The sequence below is a fragment of the Xenopus laevis genome, chromosome 6S (assembly GCF_017654675.1).
Source record: "Xenopus laevis strain J_2021 chromosome 6S, Xenopus_laevis_v10.1, whole genome shotgun sequence".
Lineage (NCBI taxonomy): Eukaryota > Metazoa > Chordata > Amphibia > Anura > Pipidae > Xenopus > Xenopus laevis.
Genome location: NC_054382.1, coordinates 42,893,542 through 42,916,503, shown reverse-complemented (window position 1 = coordinate 42,916,503; position 22,962 = coordinate 42,893,542). Strand labels below are relative to the sequence as shown.

The window sequence follows — 22,962 nt, the reverse complement described above, 5'->3', positions numbered from 1 at the left end:
TACAGGCATGCTTTAATGCAATATAATGCAGTTACTCCTGTTTCCAATGACCTGTGCCAGAAAGTGGGGGGGTGACTAGAGGAAACCAGGGGGCCCAGGAGTATAGGAGACCCCAGGAAGCCCTAATTAACATATATTTGTAAAAATGGATGACCTCTGGATATGTTGGGGGCCCAAAAATTTATTTGCTGTGGGGCCCAGTAACATCTAGTTATGTCACTGCCAGAAAGCCAGTATCAATTTTACTCAAGTCCATTGATTTGATGTGGTCCTTCAGTGGATTTTCATAGGATCCCCGGCTGTTCAAAGGGGTTCACAGATTGTTTGTTACATTCTTATTGTATGACAGTTTGGTATAATGGTATAATCCATGGAAATATATGGGCAAAACTTTCTTAGGAACGTGTATGTTGGCATGTATCTGGCTTTCCTATACATTTGTTGCCAGGCTCTGCAGAAAATGTAAGAATATACTTCACAAAAGTATTTTTACATCAGACAATACTACAACTGCTTGGTTCTAGCCATAGCTAACAAAAACAATAACTCTCTCTATTTAACCTTTATTTTAAAATGTCCATCATTGTTACTAAGATTGTTCATTTACATTGGTCCTTGGATAATGAAGCTTACAATGTAAGGTTCACACAACACACAAGTGCAGGAGCTGCACTGGACTTGAATGATCAGAAGTTTCTGGTCAGCTGTTGATTCACACGAGTTTGAAGGGGGGAAGGGTTATGCGAGACCCTGGAACCGCAAACTTTTCTTGTGATCCAGTCTTTTGGCTGCAGTATGAATGGTCACATTAGAGTGATTATGTGATAGTTGTTTTGTTAAATAATTCACAATGTGATTGTTTGTCTCACTTGTTTGGACTGTTGACCAGTGAGGTGCCAGCTTTCAGAAGGTCATGTAAAAAACCACACAACCACAACAGTCAATGCACATCACCTAAACTGCCTATTTTTCTTATAAGGTACAAAACAAACTGAAAAACAGATAAAATAAGGAACAGTGCATTAGGATCAATATAAGCTGCTTATCCTTACTGGTTAATACAGTAAAAGAGAAATAATGCTGCTATACAAAGAAATTATGTTTTTAGTCCTGAGAATAGACTGGGCAAGAGAGTTGTGAGAACACAAAATATGACTCGACTTTTGGTTGGTGGGCAACAACCTTCTGGCAACTGTCAAGCCCACTAGCAGTAAGCTATATATTTCATAACAGCGCCTGGGTTTTCTTTATTCGTCCATTTCTAGCAGGGGCACACTAATTATGTTCCAAGCAGCTTGTGTAGTGCTTTGTGCAAGTACTGCTTCTTCTCTTCACAGATGTCACATCTAATCTGAGCACACACAAAAGCTTTTAATAAAAGGAAAAGTTTATTTGAGTTCTACAAGTGCCTTTGGAGGATAAAAAACAAGCTACCTGAACAGAACAAAGTGGATCCACATGAATTATAAGTAGAACATAAGCTGGAAGCATTATAGGGCCGCATACCCTTTACATCATCTGAAAAACATGGAAGCCTTTGATAAAATCGGCCCCTGAGCATACAAGTGTCAAACGGTGAACTGTAACTTTTACCCATTAATAAATATGCCTCTATAAATGCTATAGGAATGAATAGAAAGTGGAACAAGTTTACTGTGGTAAACTCTAATCTTACACTTTCATAAATCTGCTCCATAATGTGACCAGAGAACTCATATTACACAGTCACAGTGCTAATAACAAATAAAAACTACTCAGAAGAGTCAGACCCAATATAAATGAGGCCATGTTGGATGGTTATCTGTCCCCTTAAAATAACATGTGCTTAGAAACATCAAAAGTAAAAGATTATAAAAATGGTTTGTGCAAAAATCATTATATTTTGAGAAAAAGCCTCCTCCCATCTAATAACTGGCACAAGGCAGCCCTGCCATTACTACTGGCCATATACAGCGAGCACCCACCAAAACTCCACCTTGTGTGTCAAAACGATGCAAGCAAGGTGAAGGGGATGCATATATGCCTTTTCTGTCTGCGGTTCATGAATACAGCACTGACAAATATAGGCAGTTCTGTATTCCCGGAGTGAACATAGGCCTCCGTGCTTTGTTTTTGAGGGCAGAGATCTGCAGCTATTTCACTTTGTCTAGTGCTGCACCTGTTTTTAGTTCTTTGCAACCTGTCCGCCACAGTGAATGAGCCCTATGTTGGGCAACCACAAAAGCATTGCTACTTTTTCCCTTCTTGTTAGGAGGGAACTGCACCAGCCTGTGGTAAAGACTAAGCACTGCACCAGCATTTTACTTACCTTCTTACAGGCTTCCGAGGCATGTGCATTGAAATAACCTTTACTACATGCCCCTTAATAGGTTTTTTTTTCTTTTTATTACACATTTCCCTTTAACTGTTCTAATAGCCTGCAAAGAGACAGTTCACAAGTATGCCACAATGGGTGTTTGTACTAAACACATTTCAAACTAAAAGGGGAACTATCATGAAAATTAAAATTTAATATTAGCTTCAGCATACTGAAATAAGAAACTTTCTAAATACAATCAATTAAAAATTCAGTACCTTTTCTGAAACAATCAAGTTTATCTTCACTATTACCCTCTCAGCATCTGTTTCTCCTCATTCTGTCTTCATCCAGGAGTTGGGTGTCAGATTAATGATCCAATATATCTTATAAGGGGGCTCCTTTTTCCTAGAAGATATATTAGAGCTCACTCTATTAAAATCATCAGAAATCCTGTCTCTCTACATGCAGAATTTGTGCAAAAGGAAGTTATTTTGTTAGATTTTGTTTGTACTGGAATCAGTTATTTGAGTGAGCTCTAATACATCTGCTAGGAAAGGAACCCCCTATAAGATATAGTGGATCTTTCATCTGAAACCCAACTGCTGCATGAAGATAGAATGAAGAGAAATAGTGAATATAAACTTGATTATTTCATTAACAATGCATAGATGCATTCACTATTTAATTGATTTTTTTTTAAGAAAGTTTCTTACTTCAGTATGAGGAAGCTTATATAAAATTTTCATTTACGTGATAGTTCCCCTTTAAACTGACATGGCACAAGTATGCAGACCCTATGGTCTATGTGAATAAAAGTAACCCGCTCTAAAACAAAGTTAATTTGATGTTTGACCATATAACATCTTTTGCAATGCTAGTAAACATATAAAAAAAAAAAAAAATCAGACACTTATAATTATAATCTATATATTTCATTTCTATAGCTCAGTCAAGCCAGTCTTTGCAGGGTGCTTGGTTTTGTACTAAAGATTTAAGCAGTGCAACATAGGCTTTGCATTTGAAGGACCACACACAAAGTCCTTCATGAAGAGAAATGCTCCACGTGTCTGAGAGAGATTTCAAGTTAATTCTAAGTAACGGGATTTTCTATGATGAAATGTCAGATCAGCTAAGCGTTTGCTTAACTACGTCAGACAGATTCCTGGAGCAGAATAAGCTTGAACACAAGTAACATTTACAAACTGCTTAATCCTAAACCATGTGCTTTCTGCACACCAACACCACACTAAAACTGAATGTCATTTGGTTTAAAAAAATGAATTGGATGTTTAGTCTTCCTTTCTATTTGACATTATAGATAACACAACTTATAGCCCCCCCATATGTCATCAGCCTCTTAAATCAACTGAAGCTAGCAAAGGGTGTTGATAAACACACTATACTTGTTGTTTGCTTGTATGTAGGTGTTATAACAGCCCTAGGATCCACCTTCATATCTGAGATGGATATCTCCACTGTATGTGGTGTTGCAGATTCTCGCTGTGCTTAGAGATACTTAAAGGTGCCTACTAGCCATGAACTTGTGCTAAATACCCAGAAGTGTCTCTAGTGAGATTGGACAATGCTACCAGGGTGTTGTTCTCAGGCAAGCTGAGCACAGATCACAGCAGCATAAATTGCTAAAATGTACAAGGATATTGACTCGTCTATTAGACCAGAATACAAAATACAATTTTGAGGCTGAAGTAGGTTAACCTCATTCTACCAGTTTGAATTCTTGAAAATGGACTGGTTACCTGCGGGCACACAGCAAAGATTTGTGATAGTGTTGTCCCTCAAGCAGGTTAACATGAATATAAGACATAAAGAAATATGCTTGCTGAGATTCAGGTGTGCTGCCCTGGATCAGAGTGTGAGTGTGTGTGAGTGTGTGTGTCTGTGTGTGTGTGTGTGACCCAAACAACCCCACAACAAAAACATCCAAACAAAAAGACTTTTGTTAATAAAGATTGCTTAGAACATTATAATCCATCAGAACATGTGTTCCAATAGAAAGTTATTTGGTTATGTTGCAGAACTCTTCTATAGTTCTTTAAAATGAAGTCTGCCATTTCTGGGTGGTGCTTCAGTCAAATGCTATAGAAGATGATAAGACTGATAGTGGGCCCTGAGATAATGTCAACATGCATCGTGTTCCCTAATGAAGTCTCATTGATTACTCAAAGGCATTAGAAGACCCCTTCCAAAATTAAATCACACTGTAAAAAAGATCGAAAAGCCACATCATCTGTTCAAGATTCGTTAAAATCTCTCTACCAAAGAAATCACCTCCCACACATAAATCCAATGGATAGAATTGGGTCCACCAGAAGCAATGCTTTATGGTGTGGATGGTATTTATCACTTAATTTATGGGGATGATTACACTAATGGAATCATATTATTCAGCTTGGGTTTTGGGAAAATGTAACCACAATGGGTGGTTAAGTCAGTTTTTTTCAGGAATGCTTTGGATGCATACACCTACTGCAATCATTAGCCCTGATTCTTAAGCCTATGTCTCACAGAGGTTTCCTGGTTATAATTGTCATGATGCTTTTACATTATAATGTTGGAAGATTTTGGGAGTTATAATAAATAAACATAGGTTAAGAAACAGGAACTACACAATCTAGAACCTGCTTGATTAGTGATACCCAGACAGTGTCTTGAGAGCAACATGCTGCTCACTAACCTCTTGGATGCTGCTCTCAGTGGCCTCAAATGAGTGGCTTCTTTTTGCTCTCCAGGCTTGGAGGCAAGTTTTGGTTGCAAAAAACCAAATGCTACCAAATAAAGTCTCCTTTAGGCTGCCAGTCCACATAGGTGTTACCAAATAGCCAACCACAACCCTTATTTGGCATCTCCTTCTTCAATGCTTGTGTTGCTTCCCCAAATCTTTTTATATTTGAATGTGGCTCACACATAAAAAAAATGTGCCATTAAAATTGAAAGATTATATGTAAACCAGGTAAATTAATTTGAACTATCCAGGTAAAAATGCCTGTCACTGGAAATGTTTTACAGTGTAAGAACAATGACATGTACTGCTAATCTTTAAATATGCAAATAGGTATCAAATCCTGTTATGAGTTGTGCAAAGACCATTTCTGCCAGGGAGGAGGAGGGAGTGTAGAGATAAAGACCCAAGCTAAGAAGAAAATAAATTATTCTGGGTATAGCATTGAACACAATGGGTAATTCAAATGTCTACTGAGCCCTTCTAAGGTTTTTAAAAATATAAAATAGGTGACACAATGCAGCGTAGTAGTTTTGGAATCTCAAAAGGGACTGAAGGTGGGGAAAAAGTAATTTAAAAAATGCATCAATTTTACTTTGGGTATAAAAAGCAACATTAACACTATAACTAGTTTTCTTTTAAACATAATTAAAAATAATTATACCGGACATGCCAAGAAGGCCAATATGTGTTCTAATGCTTCTCACATAAAAACACAGGTATTGTATTTAATGCAATTTTAATGGAAAAAGATACTAAGGAATTATTATAAAAAGAGGGTTGATTCTTTGTTTAAATGGATGATTCTACAGGCTTACATAATACATATGGACACAAGAAAAGGACAGCAATCATCATATATAAATTGAGCTAGTGGGGATCTGTTGTTATTTGAAATTGTCTTCAGCTGTATTTTAGCTGGTGAATGCACCTGCAGGTTGTTGTACAGGCTCTATGCGGATATGTATAATACTTTCTGTGTTAAAGTATTATAGGATTTTGTCGCTATTTTCAAAACTGAAGAAAAGTTCATTTGTCCATGTCTAAGGGGCAGATTTATAGAAGTGAATTTTCGAAGTAAAAAACATCAAATTTCAAAGTAATTTTTGGGTACTTCGACTAGGGAATAGTCCAACTTCGATTCGAATTTGAAAAAACAAAAAAAACTTAAATTTTTTTTAAGTACTGTCTCTTTAAAACGGCGACTTATCATAGTAAGTAAGGTGCTGTTTTAGCCTATGGGGGACCTCCTACAAACTGTATGGAGGCAATTAGGGGAGTTTGGGAGATCGAAAATAAAAAAAACTTTGAATCGAAGTAGATCGGCGTAGCGCTACTTCGAATCGCACGATTCGAAGTAGGCTGAATTCGGGCCACTTCGACCTCCATTCGATTGGTCTTTTTGAATTCGAAGTTCGAAGTTTTTTTTAACTTCGACCTTTGATAAATATGCCCCTAAGTATCTACACTCATCCCAAAATTTAATTTTCTCATGTACAGTTCTGTTTGCTATCTGATAATAGCGGAGACAGTCAAAGAGTCTTCCCATTGCCAAGTAAAGCAAGAACACCAAAGACAAAAATATTTGTCATACATTTACTAAAATGGGGATGGCAGCTTTTGTATTGAACAAAGCCTATAAAACTTGCCAAAACAATTTAACAGTTATTAAAGGAGAAAGAAAGGTTTTTTTAAATTAACATTGCAAGCTGTTGGTTGCATGCCCCCTCCTGAAACGCCGTACTTTAATTACTCAATTCGCTATGGTTTACTTGCACCAGCACATTGAATTAAATCACTGCAGCGGACTTTGCAGCCACCATCTAGATGAAGTGCGCGTCATAGCCTCTGTCTCTTGGTCCGAAAGCACGCATGCGCAGTTCTCCCTCATGACCCCTTCGCGTCACAAGGACCAAAGATCGCATTTTTTTACAGCAACAAGACACTATCATTGCTGTTGGCACTTCACAATGAAGGGGAGAAGGTCAGTGATGACGTTCGATTTTAACATTTGATCAGAATGTTCCCTGGGGGAAGTAGTGATCATTTGCTCATGCGCAGGGCTTGGCTGATTTTGTACTGCGCATGTGCAAGCCCTGATGAGCAGTATTCTATCAGCTGAGGGATGTCATCTAAATTTTATGCACTCTTCAATATTTTTAACATCAATCTCTACATGCAGCTAAAGGGAAACGTGTATAGAAGCAGCATTAGTAGTAGAAGAAGTAGTTCTTCACCTAAGGGGTAATACATAGAGCTTTATTTGTTTTTTAACTTTCCTTCTCCTTTAAAAGCATAGAACATATAAACCTACTTATGAACTCGCTATGGAAAGATTAATTTGACATGTCCGTGACATATTGTTCTACAAAGCAGTGTGCTGATCTTTGAAAGAACACAAGTGTTTTGTAGATCTTTGAAAGAACACAAGTGTTCTGTAACCTTTAACCCTTTGCCTGCCAAGCACATACAGCATATGTGCTGGCAGGCAGATGCTCAGGCTGCCAAGAACGTAGCAGCTGAGCTTTTTCTCTCTGCATCAGCGGCTTTTGGGGAGGGGAGGGAAGACAGCCCCCTAGGAAACGAGGCTGGGGGCTGTCAAGTCGGATCTGCGACTCGATTGTCGCAGATCCGACTTCAAAGTGGCAGACGCATCGCATAGAGCATCTTATACTACACTTACTTTCTTCCTCCCTGTAGAGCTGCCCACGCACTTCCTGCTGCGCAACAACTCTGCAGACACGCTGCCAGGACTCCTTTTTTTTTTTTTTTTACACACTTACTTGCACTTACACATACATTTTAGTAAAGATTTTATTTTAGCACACTTAGCTCCTTTTGTAGTTATTTATACTTATTTACATGTATTTACACACTCAGACAAATTTTATTAGTGCACAAACATTTATACACAAAAACTCACAAACAGGTGTTTTTGGTTTTTTTTTTACATATTCATTGTACTGTTATTTGTTTTTTTGCCTAAAATGTGTTATTTTGGCAGCGTGACTATTGGATAATCGACTTTGGCCACTAATTACGCTGTTGGATCAATTATTTTGTTATTGCATTGATTTACGCTATTTTTGTGGTTTTATTGCAATTTTATCCCTGCATTGTTGTTCTTATGTATCTTTAGTATAGTTTTGCACTTTTGTGCTTTTGTATAGAAAGATAGATTTTACTTAGTTTGATCCGCCAGAATATGTGCTTTTCAAAAATATATGGTTTTCTGGGGGCTTTTTACAGTTTGGGGGTCTTACTGCACATAACACACAGTTGGGGCTCTCTTTTCTGCAGCTTAGTTGGCTAGCGTGAAAATTCATATGCACACCAGATACTTTGGTAAATCTATGCATATTGGGCATCAAACTTATTCATTAGACCTCTGACATCCATATTTAGGGTGATTTTTCTTTGTACGTAAAACATTGTGTGTGATAAATATGGCAAACTGCAACAATTTTAGGCGATTTTCAGAAATAATGTAAAAACCTCTACGTTTAGATAAGCTTTGCAGTTTGGTGTAGAAAGACATATTTATCTTTGTTGGATTCGTCAGAATGTGTACTTTCCATAAATATATGGTTTTGGGGGGTCTTTGCTGTTAGGAGGGTCTTGAGGCACATAATATGAAGTCAAGGGTCTATGTTCACAGAAGGCAAATCGGCAGCGGAGAAAACTCATATCCACTATTTTCACTTGGGGTCCACACATGCTAGCTGATTTGGTATATCTATGCATATTGGGCATCAAACTTTTCAGTAGACCCTTGGCATCAATATTTAGGGTGTTTTACAATTGTATGTAAGAAATTGGGTGAGATAAATGCGGCCAATTGCAATATTTTTAGGTGATTTTCAGAAAAGTAAAAACCGTTGCTTTTATCGCCAAGAAAGGCTTGCGACTTGGACATGCATACCCAATTTGGATTCGGGGGAATGTGTACTTTCCGAAAATATATGGTTTTCTGGGTTGAACTAACTTTTTTTCTACCTTTGCCCCCCCCCCCAAAACTATGTAAATGTGTTGATTTTGCAGTACCTGAAATGACATAACATATAAGGGGGGTCTTCATTTGTGCTTAGGTACACCTATACATTTTGGGCATCAAACTGTTTGGGTGATTTTTCTTGATACTCAATAGTATGTGGGACATACAATGCTGCAGGGAAGTTTTGAGGTGATTTTTGAAAATGTCCTTAAAATTGCCTAACTTAGGAAAGTTTTGCAGCTTGTTGCTTTGGAATGTGTACTTTCCGAAAATATATGGTTTTCTGGGATGAACGTACTTACCCCAGGCTTTCATATTCAGGGTGTTTTACATATGATGTGTGGGAGATATGATGCTGTACAGTGGAAGCTTTGAGGTTATTTTTCAAAAAATTCACCAATTTCTATAAAACATAACTTTAGGAAACAATTGCAACTTGATAGTTTGGATTCAAAGATATATTTACCCATTTTGGATTCACCAGAATCTGTTCTTTCTAATAATGGGTAGTTTTCTAGGGATAAACCTATTGTTAGTGGAATGTTTGGCCTTGAAATCAGAAGTATGCCGTTTGGGGAGCGGTGCTTTGGAAATTTGGTAGTGTACTGCTTAGAGATCTCCATAAAACTATATGTATTTGGTATTGCCGCATTCAGGAGACATAGACCTTTCCAAATTGGCTGTGTTCTCTTATGTAAAATAAATGATGTTTCTGATATATGTGATTGTTCTTTGTGAAACATTATTTTTTTCATTTTATTAGACACTTAGAAGCCTATATTTTTTTACAGAAGTAGAATTACACCAAAATTCTTGCATATTTTGAAATTTTAGGTTTCTCTGGGTAAACTAAAAGAATGCCACAGGAAAGGCCCTTTAAGTGAAAGAGTACAAAATGTCTAAAAACTGCTTGGCAGTACAGTGTAGATCAGGGGTCAGCAACCTTTACTATCAAAAGAGCTGTTTTGCACCCTCTTCTACTAAAGAAAAATAGAGCCGCAAAACATAACTTTTAAAAGTTTTAACCTTTTTTTTTTTTCATTTTAACTGCTACAACAACAGAATACAACAAACAGAAGTGAAGTGTGTATGTGTAGGCCTACTTTGAAATAAATTAAACACTGAATAGCCCAATTAAATGCTAGTGTTCTCATCTGTTTAATGTGACGTCTGTTTCTGAAGCTCCATGCTGATCTTCCCTCTATTTTCTTGAGTGTGTGACCGTGGTAAGGACCATGATGAATCATATTGCTGCGGCTCGGTCTTGCCTGACAGGGAAAGCCGTAAGAACGAGCCGCAGCAAGCAGGATGAAGAGTCGCATGAGGCTCCGGAGCCACGGATTGCCTACCCATGGTTTAGATGTTCGCATCTAGAACAAAACGGCTGACAGGGAAAGGGTTAAAGGGGTTGTTCACCTTCGAAACACTTTTTCAGTTCAGCTGTTTTTTTTCTCCCAGGCAAGAAAGGGATTAAAATGAACTTCTACTTGCAAACAAAATAGACTTGTATTCCCCCTTCTTCGCCCCATGGCTGCCATGATCAGATCACTTGGTCATGACCTATTCAAATAAGACTTGCTTGTTCTCACACTTTAAAACGTATTAAATCTCAATGTGCAGCCAGGTGATGCAGAGAAGCGTTACTGAAGCGTTGCCCAAGAGGAAAGGAAAAAGCTCTGGCAGCCACTGAGCCAGGGGCAGTCCATGCGGGAATATTTCTCCCTCCATTATAGCTGCTTAGTTCAGAGCTGTGCACTATATACACAAAGTAATAGCATAAATTATAAAGCAAGAGCATCTAGCAAAAGGTATATATATTCATATATATATATATATATATATATATATATATATATATATATATATATATATATATATATATATATATATATATATATATATATATATATATATATATTTTGTTTATTTATTTAAAAAAATGGCTCCCTGGCTTAGAATAAGAGTTTTAGACTTTGTCAGATAAATAAAAAAAAAAGAGTTTATTTATTTTAATATACACTTAAATATTGGGTATAATTTCCATTCAACTAAAGTGTTGCTCAAAGGAAAAGTATCCACCTGTGAGAAACTGAATTTAATTACCAGCTGGCATTTAAAGAAAATATAAATAATGACTACTAATGGTAAATAGTGTCAGCAGGGTTGGACTGGGCAACATGAAAATAGCCGGTGGGCCCCTGGCTCTTGTGGGCCCCGCCGGCTCAGATCAACTCCCTGACGAATCTCCCAGCAGAATCTAACTCTCTGCCGCAACCTCACTTTATCAGGCAGGTCACAGCAAATACAAAGTGCGCGCATGTGCAGTGTCGCGGGTGGCCTGGCTCAGAAGGGGATGTGGCGGGGGCAGCTTGGCAGGGGACCCAGAGGGAGGGCCGGGCTCCGACCCAGAGTGTCAGTTCCAGTTCTAAAACTGCTTAAAGAAAGAGGTACAGGTACAAAAACGTCACCCCGCCAACTGTCTACCAACATGAAGAAACGGTAACCATACCTTAAGTTTTCTACTTCTTGCCTTCTCAGGGGAGAGGAAGGTGGAGCTGGAATGAATTTATCCCCCTCGTGGTTTTTATTGCTAAAAGAAAAACCAAACAACTAAATTTTAAAGATGAATGTGCTTGAAGGATATAAGCAGATCTAATTCAATAACATGATGATGCAGGCTTCTAATATATATTTTTTTTTCATCTTTACAACATGTTTATTTCTATAAACAAGTCAATAATGAAGCAGTACATAAAAAAATTCCAAAAAATTAAATGGAGAAGCACAAAGATACAGTAGCAAATGATGCTCTTCATGGACAAACCAAGAGCAAAATAAATTCTTTATTCAAGATGAACATGATCATCATGATCGTCCATGCCAATAATGCAAGTTGCAATATTTGTCATTTAAAAAAAAAAAATCAATTAAGCAGTTATATAGATGGATAGTGGAAAATTTATGTAATAAGCCATTCTACTTCTGTTTTACAAAAGCCGTAACAGAAACCCCTCAGATTAAACAATCCTTCAAGCTGAATAAGGTTAGAACAGTGGTCCTCAACCAGTGGTTTGTGAGCAACATGTTGCTCTCCAATCCCTTGGATGTTGCTCCCATTGGCCTCAAAGCAGGTGTTTTTTAATTCTTGGTTTGGAGACAAGTTTTGGTTGCATAGAAACCAGATGTACTGCCAAACAGAGCCTCCTGCAGGCTGCCAGTCCACATAGGGGCTGCCAATACCCAATCACAACCCAGGAACTTTTTTTTCATGCTAATGTTGTTCCCCAACTCTTTTTTACAATTGAAGATGGCTCACGGGTAAAAAAAAAGGCTGGGGACCCCTGGGTTAGAATAAGAGTTTTAGACTTTGTCAGATAAAAATAAAAAATAAAAAGTTTATTTAAACACATTTACACACAAAGATTTAGAAGTTTATTGACACACATTAAATATACACACATACGTAATAAGTAAACAGAACAAATGTAAATATGAACAAATCCTGAAACATTACTGCTGTAGGGTTGATGGGGTGAATAATAGATCTGTTCCAGGTCAGATCAGAAGCTGTGACAGGCATAAAGTAAAATTCCAAATGTTTTTGCTAGATAAGCAAAACAACCTACCAGTATTTCTGGTCTGCTTACCTGCACACATCACTGCTCTCCCCACTAGAGTCTGTATTAACTGTCTGACTACTAGCCTTTGAACCATTTTCTTGCTTAGTTTCCAACTGGTCTTCTGGCAAAAGAAGCAATGCATTTCTCAGACATATTGCAGCAAACTCCATGCTGGCAACAGGAATAGCTGAAGACTCTCCATCACTGATAAATAAAAAGCACAAATATTTAAAATCTATTAAAAAATAGATACTCTCTGTTCAGAATTAAAGTACATGTATACAAATACAGTATATGGCGACATAATTTAAAAAAAAAAAAAAGCTATATCCCCAGTTTACTCACATTTTTAGTTTTATTCTTAGGTGTTATGTAATTATTTCTTATGTTTAATTAAATAATAATGTCAGATGAAGAAGTGAGTAGAGTTGCTGTGCAGACTGGCAGCAACAAAGACTCCTCTTGGGAGTGCCACATACAACCCATGGGCTTCCATCTTGCTAGCCACACACAGTTCACCAAGCAGAATAGGTTGCCCTTTATTCTACGGCTTACTTGTACAAATGGACTTTATAGTACTTTCAATTTAAAAGGAGAACAAAATCCCTACATAAAATGTAATGTCCATGGAGAGCCTTCCCTAACTGCACCAGCTTGTTCCTCATCACTGATCTGTTCTCCTTACATTAAGAAAAAAAAAAAAAAGAAAAAAAAAAAAAAAGAGTAGTACAGGGTTGACAGTCGAACATCTTTCAAAGCCACTTATCCTCTAATGAGTGACTAAAGAAACAGATCATGCACAGTAGAAGCCAGGTCTGGATCACCTTCAACTGGACATGCTCAATGTCAAAGATCCCATGAAGCAGCAAGATTAGTTGATGTGAGGTGACACCTATCAACCCTCTTGGCTACTCTTCTTCTCAATGTGTACAGAGATCTGTTGGGGGGTTGGTAAGCTGGCATGGTAAAGGTTGGGGGTATGGGAGGGCTCTCCAGGGACACCAGCTTTCATTTGAAGCTGGCACAAAAATGAGTTTCATACGATTTTCCGACCACCTGTTGAACATCCCAACATTTTTCATACTATTTCGATTGGTCTATGTCGATCCAACAACATCAATGGGTGACTGTTAGTATTGTCGGACATAACTTTCGTATGATTGCTGTCACAGCCAGAACATGGTCTAAATTGTTATTCTACTACTGCATTTATTCTGAATGGTTAGTGGCTGGTCAGGAGATAGGGGACGTATGATCGGCACATCTATGGTCTCTTTTAGGCTTTGCGTCTCCTTTAAGGAGAGCTAGACACAAAACTATAAGTAGTTTCTTTAAAGTGGTCATAAATCTTTAGTAATTGTTTAATGATATTGAAATTTAAGGCTAGATTTCATTGGCTGAGAGGAAGGAACCTTTCTTTCTATGCAAAGCTATCTGGTAACTTTACTATTTCTTTCAGTTATTTCCTGCTGTTTTACAATGCCATTATATAACCTTTACAATAATAGCCTTTACAACAGGCAGGAGATGCTTCTTATTATAACAGTTAGAGTAGAGTAGTACAAAGAACTCCACTTCTTCTGGCTTATGATCACAATTCCTGGTTATTATGACATTTTAGTTGTGATTAAATGCAAACCTTGCTGTAGTTCTCCAACTAAGTATGGTTCCAAGAACACTGTAGATTATCTACTGATAAGAAGCAAACCGCACTGTTTTCTAAGCTTGCGTGCCATGGTACTAGATTTAAATATTGCACTATTGTACTAAATCGGTCAGCACTGTAATATTTCCATAAAAGAGAGTTTCATAAATAGATAGAACCACAGTAAAATAGTGGATGTGTGCTGTGTGTGTTGACAAACATTTGAAATACATGAAAACTGCATAAATGTAAATGTTCTGTCTATACAAAAATTTAACATTTTTAGTAAATTTATTAAAAAGAAATGGAAAATTGAATATATATGAATTGTATGTACTACTTTCCCTTAAAACAATGATGACTAAATAGCCTGGCCTACATATCAGCAACATTTTAGCACTAGAGCTAGAGCACTAGAGACCAGATCTCTATTTTAATTAATGCCTTCAACAGTAACTGTATCAAAATATGCTTATTGTCCCTTTAAGGAGAAATAAAAATGAACATGTATATATAAAAGCCAAAGTCTAGACACTGTCACTTTGACCCACCATCTAGCAAAAGATTCTTTTTAAGAGGAAATAAACAGCACACATGTCTGACTTACCACAAAAATCTGTGAATTTAAATCAGTTTTCTCTTTATGTCAACTCACTGTACAGATACAAAAATGAAACACTTACTTGTAGAGAAGATTCTGTACTGACTGAGAAGCTAGAACAATTTTCCTGTGATAGCCTTGGCCTACAATGGATTGTACTATCCCTTTCTTGCTTGGTAGACCTTTAGTTTCTTGTTCTGAAGTCTAAAGAAAGAAGAATAGATAAAATAAACAATAAATCATTTTCAGCTGAAACAACTTTAGGGAAAAACTAGGAAGGAAATACCTTAATATAAGAGGAATGTCAAGGCTTACTAGTACATTTTTTCAGAAATTCAGATTGTATTGCATCTTAATTCGCAAGCATGCCAACTTGGCTTACATGAAGAAAGTTATTAGCTGTGACTTTTTGGTCCATCCCTTACCACAACAATATAAAGGAACACAAATGTGAACAACTGCTATACATGGGAGGGACAATTTATTAAAATTTCAATTCGTGATCAATTCAAATAAACTCAGATTTTTACCAAACTTAAATGTTTGCTTATTCATTAAAACATTTTGAATACAATTGGGAGGGGAAACGAATGCTTTGTATTCAACTCATCATTTTCAATTGGTCTACAAGATCTTAAATTAGAAAAAAAAATAGATTGCATTTTGCCTAGGACGGCTACGTTTGACTTCTAGATTAACTCATAGCCTTTTAAATTTTGCACTTGAGTTTTCAATTTTTTTGTGATTGATAAATATCGAACATTCAAGTTTTTGAAACCATAATTTAAATTGACGAGTTTTAGCGCAATTTTTTTTTTTAAATAGCAGCAATAATTCGAAATAGAGCTTTGCTAAATCACCCCCTTAATATTACTTCCCTTAACCTAACACCAGCCTTGCCACGTAGTAACGGTCGCCATACAAGGGCCAATACAAGCAGTGACTCAGCACTGCCAGACCAAGTCAGCAGTTTAATGGCCTATATATGGGGTGTGCCTACTTGGGCGCCTCTTTTAACCAACTGATTTATTATACACAAGTAGTGATGGGTGAATCTGACCCGTTTCATTCCCCATGCATTGAAGTAAATGGGTGTCAAACTACACAAAATTTTTCAAACCATGCAACATTTTATTGGCATTTTTTCTAGGCTAAATATTTTGCTCATGCCTATACAAAGCAACCACTAAACTTATGTTAAGGCAGTCAATTATTAACCACGTCCTTGTGCATTATAGGAAATAACATACCAAAACCAGTACATTACTCTCTCTATAAAGCCTTAAAAGTTCCTCTCTTGGGGTTATGTATGCTGTTAAATTAATCAAACATTTACTTGCATTCGTATTAGAAAAGTAATGTAAATTTTTCAGTTTCTGATATACCGCATTGTAATAGCATAATTTTATTCCATATGTAAACATGAACATTATGGGGGTTATTTATCAAAGTCGAAATTCTCTCACTATTTTCTGAAAACCACACAGAACACATTCGCACAGACTTTCCCTCTACTATTTATCAATACTTTTTCACTAAAATTTCGTGTGTGAAAAAGACATAATTGTACATTTTTTTCGGATTTGTTGCTGAAAATGGCTTTTCCGGATTTGACCCTGAAACCATGAAATCTTTGTATTATTGAACGAAACCCAGATATTAAAGAATATCTTTAAAATGTCAACTGAACATCTGCCATTGACTTCTAAATGAACTCAGCAGGTCTGAGTTGACTATCATCACCATTGGGGTTTAAAAAATCTCAAAACATTTTAGTTTTTTTTTTCTACGAAAAAATAGTTTTTCCCCTCTAAAAGTCCGACCAGTCTGAAAATCAGACTTCAATGTCACTAAAATTAAAAGGCTGACAGAAAAGACTTTTATGCCTCAATGGTAGATGTATACCCATCTGTATAGTGATATAGAATTGCTCTGTCTGTAAATTGCAGAAGTGTTCAGAAGAGCACTATGAACAATTTGGGTGGATATTTGCACCTTTTAAAATTACATCCAGCTGCATATAAATTGCATGACACATTGCGTCTGTTGCAAATTCATTCTGTCATTCATTCATTATGTAACATTTGAAAACTTGTAACATGTGAAACGGTCTTCTTTGACTTCCATTTCCAACGCATTGATAATTCAGACTTTGTACCCAATTTCAGGTCTTTCTCCAAAAAGATTTGGTGCGATTCCTGCATTTGTCACAGCGCAAAAGCATTGAGAAACCATTCCTATATGATATTAAATAAATTGTAGGAAAAGACTGCCACCTCCTGTAACGAGGCTACCAGGAGAAAGTACTGCACACCGCATACTACAAAAGCTTGGTGAAATCTCTGTAGTCACAACGAGAAAAGTGGATATTGAGCGACCCCTGCAGATCATGTGACAAAACTGCTGGGAAAACATTTTAAAGCTACCTGTAGTATTAAAACTAAACAGGAAAAACACATAGGGACAGATTTATTAACATAGTTGTAACAAGACCAGTACTGCAGATCTGAAAACAAATGCCAGGGCCTGCTGTAAGATGCCACAGAGCAGTGATCCCCAATGAGCAGCTTGTGAGCAACATGTTGTTCATCAACCCTTGAATTTTGCTCTGAGTGACTTCAAAGCAGGTGCTTATTTTTAAGTTCTTGGTTTGGAGGCAGGTTTTGGTTGCATAAAAAACAGGTGTACTGCCAAACAGAGCGTCCTGTAGGCTATCCATTCACATAAGGGCTACTAAATAGCCAATCACAACTCTTATTTGGCACGCAGGGACTTTTTTCATTCTTCTGTTGCACCTCAACTCTTTCTACGTTTGAATGTGGTTCACGGACAAAAAGGTTTGGGGACCCTGCCATAGAGTGACACTTTTATTGGGCCTGTGTGTACATACAATGCCAGGGCTTGTTTTAAATGTCAGTGTGCAACTGGTTTTGATCAGATTATGACGTTTAAAGAAATTGTGAAAATTTCTGCAAAAACCCTACTAGTCCCACTCATCTGTTCCACTTCCTGCTGCCTCCTTTTCCAGGCTATGCAAGGGAACTGGCAGCACTCAGCACAGAAGGATGCAGCTACACTGACCTGATCGAGAACTGAAGCCTGTCTTTGCTTGTGTTACTTGCAGGGCTGTGATTGGCTAGCTGCCTCCTTTTGTGTTTCTGGCAGCGACTGTTAAGACACACCCACCCCTCATTTGAAACAGAGAGGAACCATAGCAGATCTATAGCAAACTGCAATAAAGGGCCATTTTTAAAGATAATAATTTTTGGATGAAATTAAAAGCAGCACATATATTATTCATTACTGCCTACAAGAATAGAATGCTTTTTTTCTTTTTAACTTATACTACATGACATCTTTAAGTGATTTTCTTTCTGCTTATTCATCTACCTCTTGGACAATATATTGCCTCAATGCCTTTTGGAGGACCATGCAACAAAGCACTTTTCAAGCCATCATTTTCTTTGTTATATTATTCTCACAGTATTTAGTCAGAACCTACATACATATTAACGGGCATGCTCTACAGATATACTGGTAGGTAGAACAGGCCTTATATTTAGCAGTCACAGCTGCATGCTTCTTTCTATCATGTTGTTTTGCCTGTTTCTTGTTGGTTTGTATTTTAAGTCATTGTCTCCATCTCCATCGTCTTTTTCTATTTGATTCCTTAACCTAAATTTTCCTCCTTATACAATCCTTTTCTTCTCATATGTGCTTCTTTACACACCATTTCTCAGTATTCCAGCTAGTATTACCTTTCTCCTATTTCTCTCCTTTCCCTTCTCGACACTTCTCCTGCCTCTATGCATCTTCCATTTGCCAGTTTTTCTCCACTTTATGCACCTTTCATCTTTTCCTTATATTCTTTACTTATTTCCTTTTATTCCCTAGTCTGCTTTTGCTGCCTCCCTTTTTATTATGCACAGGGTTTGTCTTATTATTCTTTGTAAACACACAAAATGCTGCCTAGAATGACATTAGCCTTAGGATTACTCTGATGCCAAGAATCCGTGACCCCCACAACAAGGATTTGAGATATCAGGCTCAAGAAAAGGAGAATTGAAAGGCCAATATGCAGAAGCACGCAATAATTAAGATCTGCAAAAAATTCTCTGTATCACAAAAGATATCATACAAAGTTAATTTCAGGGTTAACCAATTAAAGGGGTTGTTCACCTTCCAAACACTTTTTTCAGTTCAGTTGTTTTCAGATTGTTCCCCATAAATAACTACTTTTTTCAATTGCTTTCCAACTTTTACTTTTAACCGTTTTCCCAAAATGTAAGTTTAACGTTTAATGGTCGTGTCTCTAGTAACGGAATGCCCATACTTTTCTAATGCTGGGTTTATTTTTAGTGATGTTCCATGAAAAATTACTTAAATACTGATCAGGAAATGTATATTGCTATATTTAGCAAACAACTATTCCTTATGTAAGCTTATCTGAATGAAGAGCATGAAACAGGAGGGCGATTTATAATGGTTACAATTTGTTCCATTAATTGATACAATTAGCTGACATTTCTCAGCAGTATCTGTGGAATATTAGCACTACTACATCAATTCTAACATCTGCATTTAATGAAACTCAGGGATTCTGCTCAGAAGGAATAAAGATAAGAAATGTATCAACTAACTGTATCAATTCAAAACAGTTACAGAGTCGGCGACCCCCCTCCCTTCAACATCATAAAATGGTCACAAATTGTAAATAGAAAGTAATTATTGGAAAAGTTATATAGCTCAAAAGTTTGAGAACAATGGTGGGGAGCAATTAATCAGCAATAAACCAGAGATGAATAAAAATATAGTAATATAAAAAAAGAAGGGAAAAATATATGTTTACTGAGACACTTACACCTTTGTTAGCAGCTATGCAGCACTCTGCTAATCTTAACCAAAGACGAGGGTTTGAATGATATACTTGTACGGCTTCTACCAAATACTCAAAAGCTGCAAGAGGTCTTCCAATATGCAAAAGCTGAATTCCACAATTATACAGAAGTTCATACCGCTTGTTGGTCAACAGGGTACACATTGGTCTGCCTGAAAATTTCTTCCCTGTAAAATCAAAAATTAAATGCTTAGATTAATAGCTATCAATTTAGTATGTGCAAAAGGTTTCTTATTCTCTCTAATTATAAAGGAAATTGTATTATGCATTTTATAAGAGCTTCTGATGCACAAAAAAAATCAGATGCCTTTTACTACATAAGGATCAAACAAATTATAAACATACACAGTTGGAGTGTGAAAGTATCTTTATCCAAATACCAAAACTTGAGGGGTGCTGGAAGCTGTATTCCCAAGTAATATATATGTGTTGAAATTATATTCACTTTTGGACACTATCATACAAACTACAGCTAGTACTGGGTTAACTGCCTGTTGCTTGATGTTCTCTATGTCACTATACATGTTTCTAAAATTTAAGTACAACTTATTTCAGAAGCTGTGTATACCAATAAGTAACATGTAATTCATCTATTTTGGTCATATGTCTCTTATGTATTATAATGATTTGATTTTTTTTATTGATAGCAATACGGATAGGAATCTTGTCAGTAGCAAAGACAGAGTGCTAGCTAAATTGACGAAACCGCTCAGAGAGTGTTAAAATATTTTGAAATTATGCAAAAAGTCCAGTCAATTTAAACTTACCACTGCTAAATAGACAAAGCAAATATTTAGAGAAAAAGAAAACACATACACGCTATAACCTACACCGCAAACCAGCATCAGAGGTTTCCAACACACAAGCTCTATAAATCACATGCAAGTACAATTCTACCACCAGCTGCCGTATGTTTAAAATTTGCACTCCAGCTTGCTGGAGAATACGCTCTACAAATAAATGTCAATGCCCCTTGGTGACACTGGGTCAATAATAATGATAATAATTGTGCACAGCTTATCCGCTAGTTGCCGAATACCCTTATTATGCTCAATGATTGCGTCAGTTTAACGTAAAAGGAGAAGGAAAGGACTTTTAACTTGGAGGTGTCAAAAGTTAGGCACGCCCAAGTGATCACATGTACTTACTGGAAACCCCAGGCCAGTGCACCTATTAGGAGAAAACTGCACCGGCCTGGGATTCTTCCAGCAAGCACCGCAGATCGATCCTCTTCTGGCTTCTTCTTTTTTCTTGTGGCTGCGCTTGCGCAGTAGCGAGAAGAGACAAACTTTAACTAAAGACTATTTCATCCTATTGCCCCGGGAAATTTGAAGAAGTCGGAAAACAATTGCTCCATGGTGCTTGCTGGAAAAATTTCCGGCCTGGTGCAGTTTTCTTGCCGGGGGTTTCAGGTATGTACATGTGATCACTTGGGGTTCCCAACTTTTGACACCCCCAAGTAAAAAGACCTTTCCTACTCCTTTCAAACTGAAATAAATGTCATGATATTATGTTATCAAATTTGTCATTAAAATATTCCAGTACAACAATGATGCTAGCCGCATCATTCTGTCTGCAACACAGCAATCAAAAACAAAATGTGATTGGATACTATTGGTTGTGTTATTGATTATCACTTGAGTTTGGCTGCAGGATTTTTTTTTTGTTTGTTTGTTTTTGGTGTAAGTGTCTGCCATGAGTGCATACGAAAACAGGCAGCTCAAGCTCCTGAGTGTTACGCCACTGCCTTAATAGTATAACTTGATTAGGGATTACCTATTTGCTTACTACTTACTTAAAGGAGAAGGAAAGGTTAAAATTAAGTAAGCCTTATCAGAAAGGTCTATATAAATACACCAGTAAATCCTTAAAGTAATGCTGCTCTGAGTCCTCTGTCAAAAGAAACACAGCATTTCTTTCCTTCTATAGTGTATACATGGGCTTCTGTATCAGACTTCCTGCCTTCAGCTTAAACCTCCTTGCCCCAGGCGTGAGCATGCTCAGTTTGCCCCTCTTCCCCCTCCCTCCTCTGCTGTAATCTGAGCCCAGAGCTATAAGTGAGCAGGGAGAAACTCAGGCAGGAAGTGATATCACACAAAGTTAATATGGCAGCTGCTATCCTAAACAAACAGAGAGCTTCTAGAGCTTTTTACTCAGGTATGGTAAAACATTCTACAGAATAAATATGGTATTATAGCTTGCACTATTGCAGCTAATCTATTGGCAATAAAATGCCTCCATAGCTTTCCTTCTCCTTTAAGGATGTTTTGCCAAAAGCATTGGTTATTAACGCATGCGTTTCTTACCTGGATCAGAGTTTTCAGAAGGTAACTGTGCACATGCATTATCATTTTCATGGAGAGCCTTTTTGAAGTAGAAAAGTCCTAGATTGTGCTTTCCCATGGCAAAGTGAATGCAACCAAGATTATTCCAAAACATACATCTCACACATTCACCTAAAAATACAAAAATGATAGCACAAAAATACAGTTACAGAACAGTCACTTTCATTGTAGAGCTTTGTTATCCACTTTCTCCATTCATGCTAGGAAGTGTTTTGAATGAGAGAACAGGGAGATGAATAGAAGAGGGCATAAATAGAGAGATAAATTACAAAAAGTAACAATAACATTGCAGGCCCAAAGAGCAAACTTCTTTGGCTGTCTGACTACCATTTGATTTTTTGATACTCACCATTAAATCTGTTTCTCTGTAGTCGATAAGGGGGACACAGGGAACCAATGGGGTTAAGCTCCATCCTCTAGGAGGCAGGACACTTAGAATTTATGAAAGGGGCGTGCCAGGTACGCTGGCTTAACCCCACACCATACCAATTACGTCAGTTTGTACCAAAGAGACTGCTGAAAAGTATAAAACATGTAACTTGCAGAACTGGTAATCTGGGGAAAAACTTTCCCTTGCAGACCCACATGGTCAACTCGCTTAGGGTCAGGAAGACCTGTGGCCCCCTTATAGACCAGAGAAACAGATTTAAGGGTGAGTATCAAAAAATCCTGTTTTTTCTGTCATCTCAAGGGGGACGCAGGGAACCAATGGGGACTTAAAGCAGCCCCACTTTATTACACCGCCTTACTGCCGGGCGAGGCCTCAGCTGAAGAGAACGGGTCTAGATTGTAGAACTTCGTAATTATGTGCACCAAAGGCA

At 37.3% G+C, this 22,962-nt stretch overlaps 1 protein-coding gene across 5 annotated transcripts in view; it reads right to left on the bottom strand.

The window, feature by feature from the left end:
* The window catches only part of cnot10.S (CCR4-NOT transcription complex subunit 10 S homeolog), a 71,696-nt gene that overhangs the window by 26,737 nt on the left and 21,997 nt on the right, over positions 1-22,962 (bottom strand). For all 5 annotated transcript variants that reach the window (XM_041567124.1, NM_001091113.1, XM_041567123.1 and 2 more), the window contains 5 exon segments: positions 22,103-22,252; positions 19,761-19,963; positions 14,982-15,103; positions 12,681-12,857; positions 11,543-11,623 (listed from right to left, as the gene is read on the bottom strand). In XM_041567124.1, the coding sequence (XP_041423058.1) occupies positions 11,543-11,623; positions 12,681-12,857; positions 14,982-15,103; positions 19,761-19,963; positions 22,103-22,252 (733 nt within the window).